The sequence below is a fragment of the Pan paniscus genome, chromosome 9, assembly GCF_029289425.2.
Source record: "Pan paniscus chromosome 9, NHGRI_mPanPan1-v2.0_pri, whole genome shotgun sequence".
Taxonomy (NCBI): domain Eukaryota; kingdom Metazoa; phylum Chordata; class Mammalia; order Primates; family Hominidae; genus Pan; species Pan paniscus.
In genome coordinates, this window is record NC_073258.2 from 84886960 (window position 1) to 84909032 (window position 22073).

At 35.0% G+C, this 22073-nt stretch overlaps 1 protein-coding gene and 1 long non-coding RNA gene across 20 annotated transcripts in view; one reads left to right on the plus strand and one right to left on the minus strand.

Moving 5' to 3' along the window:
* Positions 1–22073, minus strand: part of DLG2 (discs large MAGUK scaffold protein 2) — a 2166992-nt gene that overhangs the window by 502349 nt on the left and 1642570 nt on the right. For all 19 annotated transcript variants that reach the window (XM_034934113.3, XM_063608698.1, XM_055093779.2 and 16 more), the window contains 2 exons: positions 6951–7095; positions 4513–4651 (listed from right to left, as the gene is read on the minus strand). In XM_034934113.3, the coding sequence (XP_034790004.1) occupies positions 4513–4651; positions 6951–7095 (284 nt within the window). The remainder of the gene's footprint in view (positions 1–4512; positions 4652–6950; positions 7096–22073) is intronic.
* LOC117975102 (uncharacterized) lies at positions 12286–22073 on the plus strand. Its single transcript, XR_004665350.3, has 3 exons — positions 12286–13040; positions 13165–13259; positions 19393–22073. It is a non-coding gene; the product is annotated as an uncharacterized LOC117975102 (long non-coding RNA).

Below are 22073 nucleotides of genomic sequence, written 5' to 3' on the forward strand. Positions count from 1 at the left end.
GTAGACAAGAAATCTTTATTGAGGCTTTTTTTATATGATGCTTTTTAATGAACTAAATGATGTGAGGGGCCAATAAGTAGAGGCAGCCAGAAAGACACACTAAATTCACAGCTAGGTAAACCTGGTTTCTAACACTGAGAAATATATCTCTTATAGTTATAATTTAGGTCCCTGGGTTTCATAATGCTATTTATCACATTCATAACTTGGGAAATTAGGTCCCTACATCTTGAAAGAGCAGTTTTACTTTGCATTACCAATTTTTTTGTTTCATTTTAGTACTGTTTGCATATCCTAAGTATTTTCAGCCAGATAGTGATGATGTGTGGTTTGCCTCTCTTCTGAGTAACTAGGGAAAACTTGGCCCAGTAAAGATAGAACTCATAGTTACAGGTAACATACAAAATAGACACTGTTACCAGGTAATCCTTGATTGAAGATAGTTTTTCATAATTGCCTCTTTCTTACTCCAGCCAAAAAAATAGTGCACATATACATGGGCTCTAAATCTGATTATACTACTTACAAATACTGGACCAGGGAAAGCCAACAAATCACTCTGGGCCCTGTGTCTCTGGCCCAACCAAAAAAGAGAGATTAGACTATATATTTATTTATGGCCCTTTCTATTCTGACAGTCTATAATGCCTGAGACAAAAACAATCTCAGTATTGTTGTAATAGCTTTATTTTCCAAAAATTGAAAATCAGATATCTACATCACAATGAATGCCGATTTATAGGGACTCAGCGAGCATGCTACTAAGAGATTGTATCCAAAACTTTTTTTATTTGTGCCTTTTCTTCTAAATTCATGGAAAAATAAAACTTCCCAGTTTATGCAGGTGTACATTTCTTTAATAGAAATAGATTAAAAAATCTACCTAGGTTATTGTAGAATTATTTGAATCAAAATTGCTTTAAAATTCTTACCGTACATCCTTAACAAACATGACTATAAATCAGGAAAGTAGAGAAACATTTATTACAATAGATTAAGATATGAATACATGGAACAAAAGTTTTCCAATTTGATGTGATTTTATAGGTTATGGGAAAGTTCCCATTTCACAGACATGTTTCCCTACTGGCCCAAGTTCCGTTATTAGAGATTTATTTTCTTGATTTACTATTTTAGGAAAATACAAAGTAGGTCTCAAACATAAGCACCTAAATGAACTTAGAATAATAATTTATAGAGCCTTCTAAAAATGACAACATTCGTGCATGTAAACATATTAAAACTTCACAATTCCATGAAGAAATTAGAAGATCCTTTATAGCGAATCTACGGATGAGAAAATCAAGACTCATAGAGATGAACTGACTTGTTCAGAGTTGTCTAGGTAGTAAGTGGTAGGACGAGCACTACCAACCAGGGATGCAGGGATGGGGCCTTTGAAAACAGACAGACCTGAATTCAAATTTTGATTCTATTTGATTGCTGTATGCTATGAGGCAATTACTTAACCTCTCTGAGAATTTTTTAATCTGTAAAAATCAAGAATAAGAATATCATATAAATAATATAGGAGCAATAATATATATTACAGCACTTATTGTTAATGGTGAATAGTAATGATCCTTTTGTTTTTATTACTCTATGTATTGTTAATCTTACAGCTAGGTTGCGTAGGAGAGAAGGAACAGGAATATAAAGATGATGCAAAGGTAGGTACCATTTTCCTTTGTGAGTCTTATATTTCAAGTTCTAATTCTTGCTTTCATTTTATTCTATTTCACATTCTTCTGTGAGTCTGCACAATCTATCCCACTACCTCAAATGCCCTTCCTCATCTCTTGACTCTCTGACCAATGCCTACACAGTTTTCAAGTACTAATTAGTCATATCCTCTTTAAAACTTTCTTTGATGCCATAGGTTATTCCTATGGCATTCATGTATAACTCATACTCATTTAGCAGTATTTCCTAAGTGTCTCTTGTGGTGTTAGGGAACTCTGCTAGTGCTACATAAGGGCACTTTAGAGAACTGACCCTAGTTTTGCTTGCTTGCTTCTGTTAGTAATTCTCAGACTTTTGAATTTTACAGATAGTTAACATTTAAAAAATGAAGACTAACAAAAAGTTGCCAATTTTTCTCTTCTAAGTAAAAACATAATAAATAATTGCCAAATTCTTTTACAAAAGAAAGGGCATTTTGATTACAAAATATATAATCTCAAGATTTTGAAAAAATTAATAAATTAGGCTTTGTGGAAAACTTCATGGAGGGGGTTCTGCATAAATTAGGGAACAGGCATTGGGGAATCCATTGATTTACACATTTTTTTTGCCTCAATTGGATAGTTCTTAGATGCTATTTCTTATTCATTTGTGCATCTCTAGTGCAGCACCAGGTGTCTTATAGGAAGTATTCAATTAATATTTATGAATGAGAAAGTGAATCTGCCTCTGAGCAAATACCTCTGAGACCCATGGTAATGCCTACAGTGTGAAGCACCTATGAGAGAACACCAACAATGGTAAGAGAGTGGTGGAGGGGTGTGTATGTGTATGTTTATGTGTGTGAACTAACATAATTTACTTTAACAGTTTGCCAGGCACCAACCATTCTGATTTTGTAGGGAAATACTAGTGAGACTGTCCTCTAGGGGAACAGGAGAGGAGGCAGGGGCAGGATCTAAGATATTGAGGCATATCTCATGTGTACCGTAAAAATATTTCATGTGACATCTGAAGTGGATTAAGATTACAGTAAGTATAGTTACTGTAAATAGATACCATTCGTTGAGTACTTATAATATGCCAGGCACCTTTCTAAGTTCTTTGCATTCATTAGCTCACTTAATCATTACAACAACCTATTGAGATAGATTCACTTTCTATTCCCCTGTACAGGTGAGAAAACTGAAGCTTGCAGAGGTTAAATGACTTGCCCAGGGTCACACAGTCAGTGGTAGAGGTAGGTTTCAACTATGGTCTAGTTGTTTTTAGAGCTCATCAAAACTCTGAGGTCCCTTTCTAGCCACATATTTCTATGATGAACATAGTTTTATATGACTTGGTTTTCATTTTTAATATTAGAAAATTAAAACGTTTTCTCTTAGCTAGGATTTTAAAGCTGTTAAGGCACTCAGTTTTTCTACTTATTAACAAAAGCTATGTGACCATAAGCAAGTTCCATAACCTCTTTGAACTTCAGTGTCTACATCTCTAAAATGGAGATGAAAGCCTTTTTCTGTGTGTTTTTCGGAGGATTAAATGGATAGTGTATAAAAATAGCTAGCAGAGGGTCTGGATTATGAAGGGGCTTGAATAAATGTTAATTTGCTATGGGGCCTAGTAACATAAAGTGACATTTCTAAATTAAAATCATATCAAATATTAGTAATAGGATGAGAGCAAAGAGATCATCACTCTGGTGGATAAAGGTGCCTGTATTTACAGAATTCCTTAGAGAGCCATGAGGATTATCTTTGCTGTAGCCCTCATTTTAATCAGCATTTCAGCATAGGAAGAAGCTTGTATTTGATTTACATGGATGCACATTTTCAGCATCCAAACATTCCATTCCTTGGCTAAAGATATAAAGAGCTACTTCAGCAAACCTGATATTGCAAAATAAATGGAAAATGCTTAATCATTTAAAAAGATACACCAAAGAACAGAAAGATCAAAGCATGCACATATACCAGTGAGGAAAGCTTTCCTCACCGGCAGAAAGTCTCTACTTTTTGAAAGGCTGACAAATGACTTCAGTTAGACAGGCAGGGTATAAAACCAAAACAACCCATCTATCATTCTTTACACACAAACACATATCGAAATTAAGCACACATATGTACACATGTAATCTCATTTTTGATAAAAGTATTGTTCATGGAGAAAAGTTGTGGAACAATGTGTAAAATATAAACTCATTTTGGAAAAATAATGTCAGGCCCCACGTATATCTGAAAATACATTTGTATATGTTTGTAAGAACATGGAGAAGGTATGAAAGGTTTATGCCAGGTCGTCACCTTGGGTACCCCGGGACAGGTCACTCTGGAGGGAGTTTGGGGGAAATTTTTGTTCCTTGATCTTCTTTGTATTCCTTTGCCAAATGTAATGACCAGTTAAAGACAAAAAGTTTTTACATTTACATTTCTTTATTATTCATTTACCCATTGAATTCCACTAACCAAATATATAATATTGGCATGCTACTTCCTTCCTTTTGAATCTCAGCACTATCTTCTCTTCTCAAGTATTAATACTTACCTTACAGTATGGCTGTAAAGCTTAAATGTGATCAGATATAGAAAGTCTTAATAAATGGCAAAGTGATGTATAAGTGTATCTTACTATTTATTCACAAATATTTTGTGATTTTGCTGCCTATCAGAGGACAATGACACAGTTGCAATGCACCTGAGGCAAAACTACAATAAGGTTGAATGGGACTCAGAAGCTTTAGTTAGCATCCAAAACAACACCTGACATGTTAGGCAAATGTGATTTCTTTCTGGTAATAAGAGCAAATCCAATTAACTAACAGGCATATCTGACCTGGTGTAGTCGTCGTCAACAAGCATGTGCTTTGGAATTGGTGAGTACCTTCCTGGAGAGATGGGTGGCAGGGAGGTTTTATATTCTAAAGTGCCATTGTTGCCAGAGAGTAGATGGTTTTCCATTGGTGGAGAATAAGCTAAGAGGTGGGGGAAAAAGAGAAAAGAAACCTGTTATGTGGGTGATTCAATGTGTCATGCTATACTTCAGAAAAATGTATTAAAAACAGAAAGGCTTTGCTGCATGCCAAGGATTTTCTTGTCCTCCAAGAGGGGGGAGTTGCAGTTTATTTGCATTTAATATATACAAGCACATGGTGACCTTTAGGATAGGAAAGACTTAATAATAGTTAAGTCTGTAATGCCAGTTAGTCTAATTTGGTGAAGAGAAGAACTGGAGAAGAGATCCAGCACACATATTTTCAGAACAATGATTAATTTTCTATTAAAATAAAATGTTAGCTTTCTAATTTCAGAGCTCACATTGTTTTCACATAATTAATATCCAATTATTGAGAGCAAAAGCCTCCTAAGGATCAGGTTCTCCTATGAGACTTTCTCCCAAAATATACTCTATTCCCATCCCACAAAGGCCAAGAACTCTGGCCTTTCTTTTTCATTCCTCCTTCCTAATGTATCTCCCTTTTAGGTGACTGAAAACACCTCCTAACTGGGTCTCTTGCTCCTTTCTCTCTCCTCAAATCCATTTTATATGTTGAGATGAGGTAAAACCTCTTGAAATTCAGCTTGACCACACTATTCTCTTACTTAAATGTTCTCCATTGTCGTTATGTATTTAATATAGTATAAACTCTCCTCTTTGCCATTCTTGCAAGATCAATCAATTTTAATACCCCCCAACACGTATCCTATGATCCTCAAACATAGGCTGTGCTTCCTGACATCTGTACCTTTGTTCCACTGTACCACCTACCTAGAATTTGCCTCTCCTACCTAACCCATCTCAGATGTTGAAATCTCATTCTGAAGATGCAACTGAAATGCCATCCTATGCATATTTTTCTGATGTTCCAAAGACAGATGATATATCTCTTTTCTTTGAGTTCCCAAATAACATTTATATTCACCTCTCCCATGGCATATGCACACCTCTTATTCTGCCAAATATTGCTTTTATTTATATATCTGAGTTAGCCTTCCTCCCAACAAAGCTCTTTGAAGGCCATGATTCGATCTCCTCTGCATCCCACATATTACCTTACAATGTGCCTTGTACATACTGAAATTACTCAATACATATTTGTTAGGTTTATTAGATTCGTCGTCTCCCTTTTCTCTCTTTGACATTGACCTTATATGCCCTGCATGAAGTGGCTCACAGACTATCAGGGCTGATTTTGCTACATTCTTCCAGTTTGAAAAACTCTGAAAGTTAAAACTCTTTCATATTCTAAGGTAAGTCTGATCTCAATTTACTGCCAGCTTGAAAACATACATATTTTGGAGGTAAGTTGTTTCCAATCATCATTAAGAAAAGCAATAGCTAATGCAATGGGCAGGAAATAAAATTGTTCAACACATTTCTCTCAAGAGAAACATGTAAGTCTGAGAGAACTTGAACAATTTGCTTGAGACCATAGTACTAATTAATGGCCAGTTCTGAAGACGTTCCAAGTTTCCAGTCTCACAAATGGACTCTCAACATTTCAGAATGAGCAAGCTTACTACTGTTGACACAACTATCCCTTACATTTACATAACAAAGTAAATTGCTTCTAAATCTAGTCTTCAAAGGCAGAAACTTAGTTAAGATTCGTGTTGACCTATTAAGAAGAGGAGAACATATGAGGCTTATGCAACAGTGGAAATTTGAGGACCCCAGCATAGTCTCATTAGTTGTTAGTTGTTGCCGCAGAAGTCCCACTTCCAGCTCACCTCTATTGCCATAGTGACTGATAATTTTCTCCAGCTTACTTGCCAATATAACAAATTCAAGTAAAGTAAAAGCTATGTGATGGTGATTGAGGATCATAATTTCGCCATTCAATTGCAAGATCCCCTTTTTCAGGAAGAATCATAGAGCTACCTCTGGTCTATTTGCCAGTCTCTTTTCTAATCTACTACTACAGAGATCTGAATTTGGAAGAAATAATATGATGGCATGAGAGTGATCATGCTTTAGGAGCTTGAGAAATAGCCTTTCAAAATGTATTGCCCATACACTACTTTAATCACACTGTCCTCAACATTAAGCCTTTCCATAATGGTGGGCATGCCAACTCATTAGGAGATCTCATCTTCAAACAGGAGGTAAGGGCCTGCAAGGCAACATAGGAGTGGAGTTTAGGATACTCCCTCTGAAGTATTTCCAGAAGTTAACCAAGAGGGAAGGTACAAGTAGAACACTTTGTCAATAGTTTTACAGAATTCCAGTTCTGCAAGTATGGCATGCTATTTGAAGATGACAATGGTACTTACAGTGAGTAATATCAGGTGGACCATAAGGATCAGTCATATAAATGGTAGTGGGTTTGCCAACTTTTAAATAAACTACCTCTGATGTGTTCTTTAATATTGCTACTGCCTCTTCGTGTGTTACTTCTTCTAAACTGTAGTTGTTTACCTGAAAGGGTGAAAAAAATCAATATTAGAGTTAAATCTACGGAGCAGAAGAAAAATATTCAGGCAAGAAGATACCTGGAATTATAAATTGTGATAATTACTGTCCAGTATCCTTGACATAACAGATGAATTAAATGCATTAGTCAAAGCAGATAAGTACAATCAATGATTCTATAAAATAAGGTTGCTTCTGCCTTTTTTTAAATGAGGAAGTGATATACAGTAATGGAATTCAGAATAGTATTTGTGGAAAGGAAAATAAGGAGTCAAATGCCTTTTTTGTTATGCTGTAGTTTCTATGATAGAAAAGTAACACATATTAGTGGAAGAAAACTTAAAAAAGAAGAAAATAAAAATCATTCATCATCTCCCTACTTAGATATATTTCCTTAAACAATTTTGACTTTATTATACACATTGTTTTGGAACCTGCTTTTTAAACCTAGAGTGACTAGTTGTTTGTAGCAGCAATGTAGTTTAACAAGATGACTTTTGTTTTCTGCAGAGCATTATGTTGCATGACTACAGTATAATGATCTAACCAGTTTCTTACTAGTGCATGTTTAGTTTGCTTCTAATTTTTTAAAACTATAAATAGTGTTGCACTAATCCTTTTTCTATATTTGTGCACAACTCTGATAATATTTCTTTGATATACATTTACCCATACAAGTGAAACTGCTGGACCAAACTATATGAACATTATCAGGGCTTTTGATACCTAGTGTGAAAGTGCCTGTTTCCCTCTGGAAAGATGAACCGGTTTACTCTCAAACCAGCATTATATGAGAGCCCTCATTTCCTTATAGCTTCGCCAAACCTTGATTTTTTCACTTTAAAATGGTTCTCATCAAAATGTCATTTAACATGAGTCTATTCAGAACACATGTCTTTTCAGGTGAGCAAGTTCAAGGGTACCCTATTGTCATTGCGTTAACAAAAATGCCTCTTTCTTTATTGCATGGAAAGCCTGTGATACAAATGATACACTGACTTCATGGCAGTGGCATTACAGTGGGTCTCTGCACCACTTCTCTGAAATGATTTTAAGATAATCTCTCTAAAAAGACTTAAACTTTGAGGAAATTAGAATAAACATTAATTCAGGAAGTATTTCAAATACCTAGGTTATCCATATCTGGCTGCTATATAAAAAATAAATTTTATTGTGTATATATAAATTTTATTGTGTATATATGTCCATCATCATAGTTATAATTTTTTATGACAAGAGCAGCTAAAATCTACTTATTTCACAAAATTCCTAATATAATACAATTTTATTAACTATAGTCTTTATGTTACACATTAGACCTCTAGACTTGTTCATCCTACATATCTGCTACTTTTTATCCTTTCATCTATATCTCCCCATTTCCCACCTCCCCCTGTAACCACTGTTTGATCCTCTATCTCTGTATATTTGACTTTTATTTTTTAAGATTCCACATATAAGTGAGATCATGCAATATTGTTCCTTCTGTTCTGGCTTACTTCATTTAGCATAATGCCCTCCAAGTCTACCCATGTTGTGGTAAATGGCAGGATCTCCCATTTTTTAAGGCTGAATATTTCATTGTGCATATATACCACATTTTCTTTATACTTTTATCCACTAACAGGCATGAAGGTCGTTGCCATATCTTGGCTATTGTAAATAATGCTGCATTGAACATGGGAGTGCAGATATCTTTACAAGGTGGTGATTTCATCTTCTTTGGGTATATAACAAGACCAGAGATTGCTGGGTAACATGGTAAATCTATTTTTAATTTATTTAGGAGCCTGCATACTGTTTTCCATAATGGCTACACCAGTCTACATCCCAATCAATAGTGTACAAGTGCTCCCTTTTCTCCACATCCTCACTGACATTTGTTATTCTCATCTTTTTGATGATAGCCATCCTAACAGTTGTGAAGTGATATCTCTTGGCAGTTTAGATTTCCATTTCCTTGATGGTTAGTGATATTAAGCACCTTTTTTGCATACCTGTTGGACATTTTTGCATCTTCTTTGGAGAAATATTTATTCATGTCCTCTGTGCATTTTTAAAATTCTGTTAATTGTTTTTCTACTATTGAGTTGTATCAGTTCTTTATAAATTTTGGTTATTAACCTATCATCAGATATATGGTTTGCAATTTTTTTCCCAATTTGTTTCATTTTGTTGATTGTTTCCTTTGCTTTGCAGAAGATTTTGAATTTAATGTAGTCCTATTTATTTTTCCTTTTGTAGCCTGAGCTTTTAATGCGATATCCAAAACAACATTGTCAATGACAAGGTCAAGGAAGCTTTTCCCCTATGTTCTTTTCTAGAAATTTTATGGTTTTAGGTTTAACGTTTAGGTCTTTTAGCCAAATTGAGCTGATTTTTGCGTATGGCATTAGAGTCCAATTTCATTCTTTTGCATGTGGAGATTCCATTTTCCCAGTATCATTCATTGAAAAGACTAGCCTTTCTTCATCATGTTCTCTTATTTTCTTTGTCAAAACTTAGTTGACCATATATGTTTGAATTTATTTGGCTACTATTTCTTTAATGACATAATTGTTTAATTACTTTCCACTGGTATAATGTAAAATTAAAATAAATGTCCCAAAAGCATTGGACTGAATTCCTACAGTACATATTATCTATACTATCTAATTAGCACTTCAGCTATACCATACTTTGCAGCACTACTATTCGTAATCTTTATTATTTTGCTCCATGTTGCCATGTAAGTTCCATGTGCTAGTTAATCCTTGGTGATGTAGCCCAGGTTAGGGACTGTGGAACTGGAGAGAATTGAACCTGACTGATGTGTTTGAATGCTGGCTGTGAGTTCTCCATTAAGCCGTAAGCTTCTCCAGCACCTCTCACATTTCTCTTCTAGATAAGACATGTTCCCTTAAATCTTTTTTCATTTCAGTGTCTGGCATTTGTTTATTCACTGATCAAATGTTTACTGCATACCTGTTATGTGTCAGACTCTGGGCCAGATATTAGAGATATGATAAATAACAAAAATGATAATCAATAATCATAGTAAACACATATAGCCCATATTACATGCCAGGCACTATTTTAAAGTATTTTACATATATTAACACAATCAAACTTTCACGATAACTTATGAGGTAGCTATTATAATTACCTTATTTTACAGATGAGAAAAGTGTGTCTCCAAGAGGTTAAGAAACTTGCCCCAAGCCATTGATCTGGTAAGTGTCAGAGGCAGAATTCAAAGCTAGACAGTTTGGCTCCAGAAACCATGCTGTTAACCACTCAGCTATACTATTTCTTCCAGATAGACAAGGTCCTTGCTTTCATGAAACCCACATTAATAATAGACAATTGTTTGTGGAATGAATGGATAGAAGAATAGACTCATGCAGAGAGGGAGAATGTAGAGGAACTTCAGGTATGGAGAACACAGTTGATAATGGCAGCCCTTAATAATACAGAAATAACACGATAATAATAATAACTAACATTTATTTAATACTTGCATGCCATATATTTTAGGAGTCCTATGTCACATATTTTGACATGAATCATATAACTTATCATCAGAAGAGCTCCAGGAAGTAGATACTATTAATCAGGCAAATTTTACAGATGAGAAAAACTGTTTTTTAAAGAGATTAACTTGCAACAAAGAGGTCACACTGCCTCCAATTGTCAAAGCCATCAATTGGATCACAAGCCTCCTTACGAGATGAAAATGAGATTATATTTGTATGTTGATTCATTAAAAGCTAGGGCTCATATCACCTGTTCTTTCTCCCTTTAGGAGAACAGGGTTTCTTTCCAAGTTTACATATAAAAGTAGAATAAATTACAAAGTATTATAAAAGCTTGAGGAATCATTATATTTCCTGCTTAATCCAGTGGTAATAGTATACTGCATCATCCTAATACACTGACCAGTCAAAAAATAAATAAGTAAAATGGAAAGCAGCTTAACATATCTCACTGATCTCACTGTCTCTTCAAAACCTTCTTATACATTTGATTAATCATTTATTTTAGGGCCGTTACCACTTGTGCCTAGATAATGATTTATTTTTTATTCTTTTTATTTTTTTGAGATGGAGTTTTGCTCTTGTTGCCCAGGCTGGAGTGCAATGGCGTGATCTTGGCTCACTGCAACCTCTGCCTCCCGGGTTCAAGCAATTCTCCTGCCTCAGCCTCCCGAGTAGCTGGGATTACAGGCATGTGCCACCACTGCCAGCTAATTTTGTATTTTTAGTAGAGACAGGGTTTCACCATGTTGGCCAGGCTGGTCTCAAACTCCTGACCTCAGGTGATTCACCCACCTCAGCCTCCCAAAGTGCTGGGATTACAGGCGTGAGCCACCGCACCTGGCCGATAATGAATATTTACATGTGATGTTCTATGGTTTAAAACGTATATGAAAGTGAGTGTTTCCTCTAAAAAAAAAAAAGATTGCCTAAGGCAGCTTTTAATACTGTGACTATGGCCCACAAAAACATCTATACTGAGAGAACAGAAGAGAAACAGTATCTGGTGGCATAACACAGGGGGAATGAGAAGTCAATAATAATTAAAAATAAAAACCAAAGGCTAGAAACTAACTGGATTAGATTATAAGTGACAGCAAAGCTCTGTTTCTGACAAGGGCTCATTGTCTCTCTCCTCAGAGTATGGAAACTACACAGCTCATTAGATTATCAGTGAAAGAGAAATGTGGTCAGTGCTTATTAAATTGCACCTTTTGCCATTTTTAAGGTGGGCAGTGAAATGATCCAGAAAATATTACCTTCAACAACATTTTCATAGAGTGACTTTGCTAACAGAGTCTTCAGACCACGAGGAAAATTTTTAGACCATAAAGCAGAAGTTGAGGGAAAGGTAGTGGTGAGAAATGGGGAAAGAGGATACTGGGGAGAATAATAATAGTAGTTTAAAATAGTGGTAGTTCACTCAGTTTCTATTTGGTGACTGAAATATTGAAAAATTTACATAGATTTCAGTCACAGAACAGGTGGTATTATGATACTGGCAACAGAATGTAGTGATTAAAAGCACATGCTTTTGAGTCACGCATACTGAAGCTTAGACCCTGGTGCTTCCTAGCTGTGTGATTTGGGGAGACTTGTTTAACCTTGTAAGCTTTAGTTTTGACATCTGCAAAACAGGAATGATAGCAGTTACTGCTTCAAAAGGCTATTGATTAAAATGTGTTGGCCTATATAAAGTGACAGGCACAATACAGTTCTTAATGTTAGCTCTTATCACTAATACTATTGTCATCATCTGTAAGCAGGATTTCTTGGTGAAAATTTTCGCTGATCATTTTCTTATAAACATCTGTGAACTGATGAGTTTAATTAGGGTGCTGCTGATGAAGCTTCTGTGTGGTCTTTTTAAAAATTCAGAATAGTACCGGATTTGGACCAAAAAGTGCTCTTTTGTGCTGAAGTCTTCAAAATGTTTTCCACAAAAGTGAGTTTGTTTGGGTTAATTATGTGTGTGCATTATCCTATGAACTCTCAAGATAAAGGGCCTACAGCTGGAGCTGATTGTATGCAATGAGAAGGGACATTACACTGATTGGCTAGTTGCTCTTGTCATTGTTTGTCATTGTCTTTTTTATTCTTTTTTTTCTCATTTGCATCAAATATCTGCCTATAATGGTGAACACTGAGCAACTGGCCTGGTTTCAAGGAAAAAAATCATGTGAATTTGATTGAAGTGCTCTCTGTGGGGTGCACCACACAGACGGGGACATATGTGCAGCCTGGCTGTGTGTTTGCTAATAGGAAAGAGGACTGAGGCCAAGAAAGAGAGGCTGGAGGTGAGATGACTCATTCTCTCAAACAGAAGAGGGAGCACTGAATTTGAACATGATGCAGACAAAGGAAGGCAAACCAGCTGAAGAAAGAGGTGCCAGGAGACTTGCAAGGAGACATGGCAAGTTTTGTGGGAATTCAAATGTGTGTAAGCAAATATAAATGTAATAATACAAAGGTGGGAGGTGTGGGGGCATGAGAATATGATAATAAAGAGGAATGAGCAATATAGAGATGGCAAGATACTGACCTTTCCATGTTCTTGCAGGAATATCAGTATGGTGGGATGAACTGGGAGGTGATTACAGACATTAAGGTTACCTAAGGCATAGTACAAGGAAATGTGGAACTCTAGAATCATTGGTAAGAAAACTCTAAAGTTAACTTTTAAACAGGAAACAAAGTGGCTGATCATTAGGTTGTAAGATAAATTAAAAAGCAGACCAATCCAATGTAGTAATGCCAATGCTATGAAAATAAATATGCATAAACCAAGGATTAAAATCTCCATAGTACTCTGAAATTAACTATTATAATAAAATGTATTCAAAATAATAACTATTAATAAATAAAAGGCATGTTAGTAATGGTTATCTTTGGATAATAAATATTTTCTTGTTTTTCATCTTTTCAGAAATGAATATGTATGTCATAGAGCAAAATTAACTCTAAATGAGCAAGAACAAAAACTTTAAGAAAGAACAGAAGCTAAGTACAGTGGTGTCATGAGACACACATAGCAGCATCTCATGAGTAATGAAAATCGGAATGGGAAAAAAGAAAGTTAATTTCTCAAGGCCAATGAATAGACTTAAATTTACTAGAAATAATATTCATATGTTAAACCTTGCTGTTTCTAGAAATGAAGGCAACTTGATACAGTGAGAATAATTTTGAACATAGAATCAGATCAGATCTGGTTTTAATTCCTAGTTTCACGAATTTAAGTCGGTTAACATATTTACTAAGAATTCATTTTCTTACATGTAAAATGGGAATTATACTTATTTGTAGATTTGTGTTTATGAGAAAAGAATAATACCATGAAGTTGAAAAGACTCTGTATGATATAAAGTAGCATACAAATAGAAATCAAACAGCCATAATCAGACATCATGCTTTGTTGATCCTGCTGCTGTTCAGGGCTCTTTATGTAGAAATTATCAATCCCTATATTGTGAAACACTTATTCCTACAGTGCCTCTTCCCACCTCCAAAAATGATCTTCTCAAGGGCAACTGATTAGATCATATTCATCTCTATTCCCCTAGCTGATGCAATATAAATAGTTGGCACTTAATAAGTGTTGAGGTATTAAGCTAAGTTTTAAAAAAATGATCGCAGAACACCAAAGGAAAAGCAATCAAAATTCCCTATTTTATAGAAAGAATGAAGCATTTGTGTTGCATTCTATTTTACATTTGTGTTGAGTCAGAGAGTAAAGCAATAAGAATGAAGGTCATTCAAGCAACAATACACATTTATTGGATACTCACTCTGTGCCAGGCACAGGATATAAGGATGAAAAGCTGGTACAGAATCTTAGCACCAGATCATATTAGTTTATAAGGTACACAGTCAAAGCTCCATCATTGTGATTCTATTCTTCCTTCATTAATCATTAATTCATTTCTTAACCTTTTACTCCATATAAAGAAAGAGAGCAAGCAAGAGTGATTGTTTTGATTTACTCAAATTTCTTCTCTAGCAGAGGTCACCAAAATGGACAGTATGATATGAACCCTAGGGCAATCCACTGGGTACAAGAGAAAAACATTTGCATTTCTATTAATATTAATCACATGGATATTTATATTTCTATTTCCATTTTCATATGTTTTAAAATGTAAACAATATATTAGCATAGTAATATATATGTAATTTAGAGTAGAGAAATATATTAGTGGCAACCTTTTGTGTTTTACTGATGGAGTGTGCTATTAAGATAATTTTAAAATGACAGCAACATGATACTTACAGAGCAGATTCTATAAAGAGGGCTATTACACTGAGTATAAGCAAAATAAAAAAGAGTGCAATAGGAGGTTCTAACCCTTAAATAAAATATGTCATAGCAATTACATTGTATTATAACTTATTACATTTGAGATAAATTAGAAGAGAGTTCAAGAAACAGTTGTCCAGGTTTTATCCTGTTGTTTCAGAAGTGACTTTAACCTCAGGGGACAGAATTTTGAGAGTGAACTGTTCTAAATTTTTTTTAGCCAATTGCAGGTAATTGCTAAATTATACTCTACTGGCTTGATAGAATGAGCACTACCACCAAAGTTGTCCTTAGGAGATGCAGTGGTAGCAGCAGAATGGGCTAGGATGTGGTTAGATCAAGGTAGGATGGTGGTTCTTAACCCGGCTGCACATTAAAATCATTTGGAAAACCTAAAAAAATAAAATAAAATGAAGCATGATCCGTACCCCAGAAATCCTGATTTGATTATTCAGGGTTGACTGACGACTGGGTATTCATAGTGTTCAAGAGCTTATCTTGAGATTCAAATGTGTAACCAAAATCAAGAATCAGAGATGTTGACAAAACCAGTGAAAGGAATTTAACTTCAGGACATCAAAATCTATGTCTGAATCCAATTTCACAATTTACTAGTTATGTAATATTGGAAATCCCTTTGTCTAAGTTCTAACTGAGTTCTAACTTTCCTTCTGAAAAATAAGAATAACAGTAATGACTGTCCTAACTACCTCTCAAAGATGGGGGTTAAGAATAAATGAGGTGTTGTAGGCAAAAGATCTTTTCAAGATGAAAGCAATGTGTTGTTGGTAGGAAAGAGACATGCTCAGAGAGTTACAGGTCTTGATTCTAAGATATCTAAGGTTGGTATAACCAATGAATATGCTTTAACATCCCATTCATTATTCAGATAATTTCTACATATTCGCAATGTCTTCAATTTGATTTTCTTATTGATACTTGGATGAAATCAGGCAATTTTGTAAATTTACCAAAAATAACAACAATTTCAGTCATCACAACTAATACTCATTCAGAAACTTGCATTGTTTCTACTCACATTTCCTAAAAGTATTTCATGGCTTTACTCTAGGATATTTATTTTCAAATAAAAATAAGCGATGCTCACACATAGCACATCCTAAGTATATTCCACTAAACACTAGTTTTAGGTGTTTTGTAAGTATTACTCTAAGAAGAAGGCTCCATGATAAAACAGATTTGTTAATCAAAATCAAATCACTTACTTGATGGCAGGACTTCACAGAATTTTTAATATGCTAAAATTCATTGAGAATCTTCAAGAGAATTGGGATACAAGTTGCAGAATTTAGCAAACGTATTTGGTCACAGAGTCTATTCACGTGACACAGAAAAGAGAACAATATTTTAAAGCATACTTTTGGAAATACCAATCTAATATAATGCTACTATGGTACAGAGGCCAAAATAGAAGACCAAAGATGGATGTGACTTGCCCAAGACAGATTAGGTAGAATCAGTGCTAGGTGCCTGTGACTGAAATCCAGCTTTCTCATCTGAGTCCAGTGTCTTTCCGCTCGACTTCAATGTCTCTGTTACTTTTCCTGTCACTTACTACTTCCCTTTAAGGAAAGAAAACACAAGAACTAATTCTCTGTAAAAGGTATAAAAGTTCTCTCACTGACAATTTTTTCTTCAAATGTCGAGCAGGGGTTATGGAAAGAAGAGGCTAAGATTTTAAACCTTAAATTACAATGTGCCAAGGGGCTTTGTCAACTAATAACTAATGCTGTCCCTGCAGAGAAGACAATCAAATTATCCTGGATTCAACATTTCTGGTTTATATAGAAAAAGGGGAAGAAGTTAACACTTTTCTAATATATTGGGCTATATGTATCACCTTGGAAGTGCTTAATAAAGCCAATATGTGAAAATATATGAAAGAATTTAAAAATCTGTTATGCTGTTAAACTCTGACTACCACTGAAATTCAAGGCCAAGAGAATCTATTTCATCTGAGACTACAACACTAAACCACTGGTACAATCCACAAAATCCAATGTCACTGTCACTTTACCATTTAAAAAACAAAACAAAATTCTAGTGAACAATAAATTCTAAGTGACCAAGGAAATTTTTAAAAATATTATTTTGCTAAAAAGAACATATACCATGTATTTGGGTGACCCATTAAACATCAGAGTGGTCTGATATTATGGGTCATCTTATTTAAAATACCAAGAGGTTTATTGCAAAGGTGACAGACAGAGTAATTGTTTCTTTAAGTAGAATATTTGCAAAGGTCACATACTATACTATTACGTGGAATTTTTAAAGTAGGAAATAAAATTGTAAGGAATATAAAGAAGTTTTGTAATAAGTATAATCTATTTACAGAAGATAAATGAATATGTGATAAAATTTACTGGAAGAGAGAGAAAAGGTCTAAAACATCCTAAAAAACTGAGAAGTGGAGAAGTGGAAAGACATAGCTCTTTCAAACATATGTGGAAGAGGAATTAGTCTTCACCTTTTTGTTTTCAAGTGACAGAGCTATGAATAAAGGGGGACATTTACAGGAAAATATATTTTAACAGAATTTTAAGGAAAACATTTTAATGATACTTATTACCTAATAAATAGCTTTCGGGAGGTATTATCCATCCTTAAAGGAGGTTCTATGAGAGGTCAGAGACTGCTTCACATGCTTGCTTTTCTGATGCACCAAGCAAGAGTTGATAAAAGATGACCTTTAAGATACATACGTTAAATTCTGAGATATAAGAAGAATTTCAGGGAGAAAAAGTACCCAATATGGATGGTATGATTCAGGTGGTGCCCAACATTATAGCTATTTTACTTGAGAAACTAAAAGAGTTATTGTTATTACTAACTCTTTAAAAAATGACTGTGCTCTCAGTAGAGGGCAGTTGCTACGAGACTTCCTGAATTGTGAGTATTCAGCCATGAAAGTCTAAAGAAATTAATGGAGTTTTATTTTAGACCAGTTTACTTACAGAACTCTGAGTGAATAATATATGGTGGAATTTTTCCTAAGAAGTGTCAGAAGGAAGTGGTGCAAATTGCTTTAGAAAGAATAGCATATTTAGAGAAAAATATGCAGAGTGTGGTACAGCTGGTACATCATAGAATCTAAATCATTTGTCCTTCCTTTGTGGGAGGAGAGTAGAAGAGGGGGAAGATACAAAGAATATGAATGTAGGGTAGTAAAGAGAAGAGGAGGTAGAAAGGCATGACAGAAGGAGAGCATTAATAAATATTTTTGGGTTGAAGCAAGATAATTGGTCTTTTAGGGTCGCTTCAGTGATTTTGTCTTTATTCTCCTTTTCAGGGTTATTTTGCTTGCAAAGTATAAAATGAATCATTTTCTTTCATTTCCAGTTTCAACTTGGAAGTACTAATTCTGTCTTCCTTACATAAGAGAGGAGAGACCTATTACTGTTGAAGTTTCTTTAAAAAAAACTATGCTTTAAAACTCAAAACAATTAAGGATTATGTCACAGCTATTTTCGAAATCATTTTTTTTGAGAGTTCATCTTGACTTCTATTACACACTAGACATATATGAACTAACCAGAGATGTGAATGATTCTCTGTACTCTTAAAATCACAGGAAATATGTTTCCACCTCCCCCTTTTTTTCTGATTTTGGAGCAGCATTTCAGATTTTGGAGATTAGCTTAAGGCAAAGTAAAAGTCATGGAAGGCAGTGTATACATAACATTAATTATGAAGCTACTTTTCAGAAGCTAGTAGTAACTTGCTTAGCAATAAGCAAAAGGTTGTGCAGCGTTCACAATGCTGGTATTAATTAGCTACATATTTTGAACATCTACTGTTACTGGATACCAAAGAAAGTGAGTTATTTAAGAATCTTCCATTCTTGTTATAAGCTTCCTATGATCCAGTAACTTCTCAAAGGCTTTGCAAAAAGCATAAGTCCTTGCTTTTTGAGAATTTTTTTTGTGCACCCAAGAAATGTAAATGCAACCATCACTGCTTCTTGTGCAGGTGTGTGCTTTAACAATCAGGGCTGCTTTTGGCATCAAGAGTATGAGCTATTAAGAGTTTCTAAAAATACTGACCTAACTAGTCAGTTGCCTCCACCTTATATACTATTCAGGCAAGTCTTCGAAAAATTACACTACTGTATTCCTAGTCCAAAATAAGGTAGGCATGAATATATTCAACCTCGTTTGCACATACACCAAGGAAGAATTTAAATTTTTGCCCTTAAGTAGTTTTGTGTTAGGCGGGAGGAAAAACATATTCAATTTTGAGGTGGGTAATCAACAGGAATGAGAAAAATACAAGAGAGTCTAAGATCTAACCTTTGTCCGCCTTTCTAGGCTTATGTCTTAATACTCCCGAAGTGGCACAAGCTAGGTTATTTCTAGTTCTTAACAGACTACTGTGCTTTTGCACAATGCTCTCAAGTTCAGCTTAAGCAATGCTCCTCTGGAAGTTCACACCCTAACTCAACTGTCACTCTTCTTTGTTTTCTTCTAGAATCCTGGGATTATCTGAATAATAAATGCCATCACATTCTACTTTTAATACATACTTCATCTCTTTCACCTAGTGCACTATGAATTACTGTGTGCCTATCTTTCTGTTTTCAGTGATGATATACTGAAAGAATGGTGTAGGAATAGAAATATTCTATTTACCAGTGCTAAGTCTTTTTCACAAAACCAGGCAGAGGTCTGCTCATTTTTACTCTGTAAACTTGGAAAAGTTAATTTATTCAATCTCTATTTTGTCCTAACTAGACTGATCATTATATCTACGATGAATATCAACAAAATGGTAATAAAAATAGTGTAGTGCCTGGAAAATCCTTTGACAGAATTATTTGGAGCAAGTTTTTTTTTTTTAATTTGGAAATAAAACGAAAAATTTAAACAAAACTTCACGAAATAAGCACGTAGCATTTACCATGATTGTACAATAGCAGCGGATGAAGAAATACCAGAAGAGCTGCCTGCAACCAAACTCATATGGAACCATGAGTCAAAGGTCAAACCAGTAACTATCTAAGACAGTCATTACTTGAGAACGAAACGGTCTTCATTTTTCAACTTAGCACTATGTAGAATATGGTTATCACAATTTATTCTATTCCCAAGACAACATTTCAAGCAATAAAATTTATATTCCAGAAAGAAGTTGTTCAGGTCTTATACCTTAATGACAACCTTTGTTGTCCAGAAGATAGAACAACATCATAAGAACAAACTTTTACATCAAAAACAAACAAGCAAACAAACAAACAAACAAAAATTCAGAATTGCTTGAGAATGAAAGTGGTAGTGGCTTCAGGTGGTAAAGCAGCCTACAACTCTTAACTTTAACTTTGACTGAAGTCATTAATGGTATATTTTTTGCCCATCCAGTTTTCTCAAGACAAAGTTCCTTCCTGAATAGCAGCTACTGCCTGAGACACAGTAGGTGGGCAGCATGTACTTATTTAAAAAGTAATTAATGAGTGACAATAATGAATAAAGGAGGAAAGGAAAGAACTGACTGACAAATTCAAGGAAACTAATGAAACCATGTTGCACAAGAGGCAGTATAGCTTGGTGGTAATGAGTGGTGCTAGCCAGATTGCCTCAATTTGAAACCCAGTTTTGTCCATTATTAAACATATGACTATGGGCAAGTCAGAAAACCTGTCTACATCTCAATTCTTTTTTGCTTATATAAAATGTACTGCTGTTAGAAATATGTTACAGTACAAAAAAGTCCTTTATAAAAGAACATGGAACTTAGTAAATGCCAGGTCAATGTTAGCTATCAAGATTATTACAAAGATCTTATCTAACACAAAGCTTATTGAACACAAAGGTCATTGGCAACTATGAAATTAGACCACTGCGATTAAACACAGCTCTCTAAAGCTGAGGGAAGTAGGCAAATAAATATAAAATTTGGAGGTTCAACCTCCAAAACTTGCACAGGTCATAAAAATTAATTTTCTGTTGAGATTGGGGGTTGATCCTCCCCAGACACTTCTCACAAAATTGTTAGAGATAATGGCTCCTTGCAGACAGATTAGAAGTCCTGTTTTACAAGGGTAGACATGTGACTAGACAGATACGCTAATCTTACTTGAGAGCTACCTACTATTAATTTACAATATTCGATTATTATCCTGTAGATTTTGGCATACAACAGTAAATGGACATAAGACAGTTTTATTAACACAGTCCCAAATGCTTTGTTGCTTATAATCGCCTTAATTTTGCTTTAGGTTATCATATAACTCCATGGTTCAGAAAGACTGGCTGTGTGTCAATGTCAATCACTGCCTAGGACTACTGAAGCATGTGAGAAGCTGGCAAATGAAATAGCTATAACCCTGTCTAAGGGGAGGAAAGGAAGAGATCCATTTACACATGTAGCAGAACTCAGATTATAAATTCTTGGAAGTCAGGAGCTGTGTCTATACTGGTTGCACAGAGGACTGTGGAAATACGCTTATCAGTAAGCCAGGGTGTTGTTTCTATTGTTATGCAAACCCCACCTCTCCAGCAGTCTATAAATAGTAATTGCTCTCCCTAATAGGAGACACATTATGTTGGAAGAACAACAGATAATCTCTATGCCATGTGTATCTAAGAAAATTAATGAAAATTTAGATTTGTTTTGAAAATGTCAACAAAATAGATACATTGTACATGTACTTTTGAAATCTCTTACTCATAAATCTGCTGTCTCTTCTTTTCAATTTTTGTCCAAGTTCTAAATTGTGGACCCCTCACAAAATCATATGTTGAAGCCCTAACCTCCCTGTGACTGTATTTGAGGATAGGCTCTATAGGAGATAATTAAGGTTAAATGAGTTAAAGATGGTGCCGTAATCCAATAGGACTGGGCCTTATAAGAGGTGGCTTTATAAGAAGAGAAAGAGAGAGACAGATCTCTCTCTGCATAAACACCCAGGAAAGGCCATGTGAGGACACAGTGAGAAGGGGGCCACCTGCAAGTCAGGAAGAGAGCCCTCACCAGAAACCTAATCGGTTGGAACCTTGGACTTTGTAGTCTCCAGAATTGTGAGAAAATAGATTTCTGCCATTTTAAGCCACCCACCCTGTGGTATTTTGTGATGGCAGCCTGAACTGACAAAGACAGTCATACACTGGAAAACAAGAGCTTTATAAATATACACACAGTTTTGCTGGAGTCAC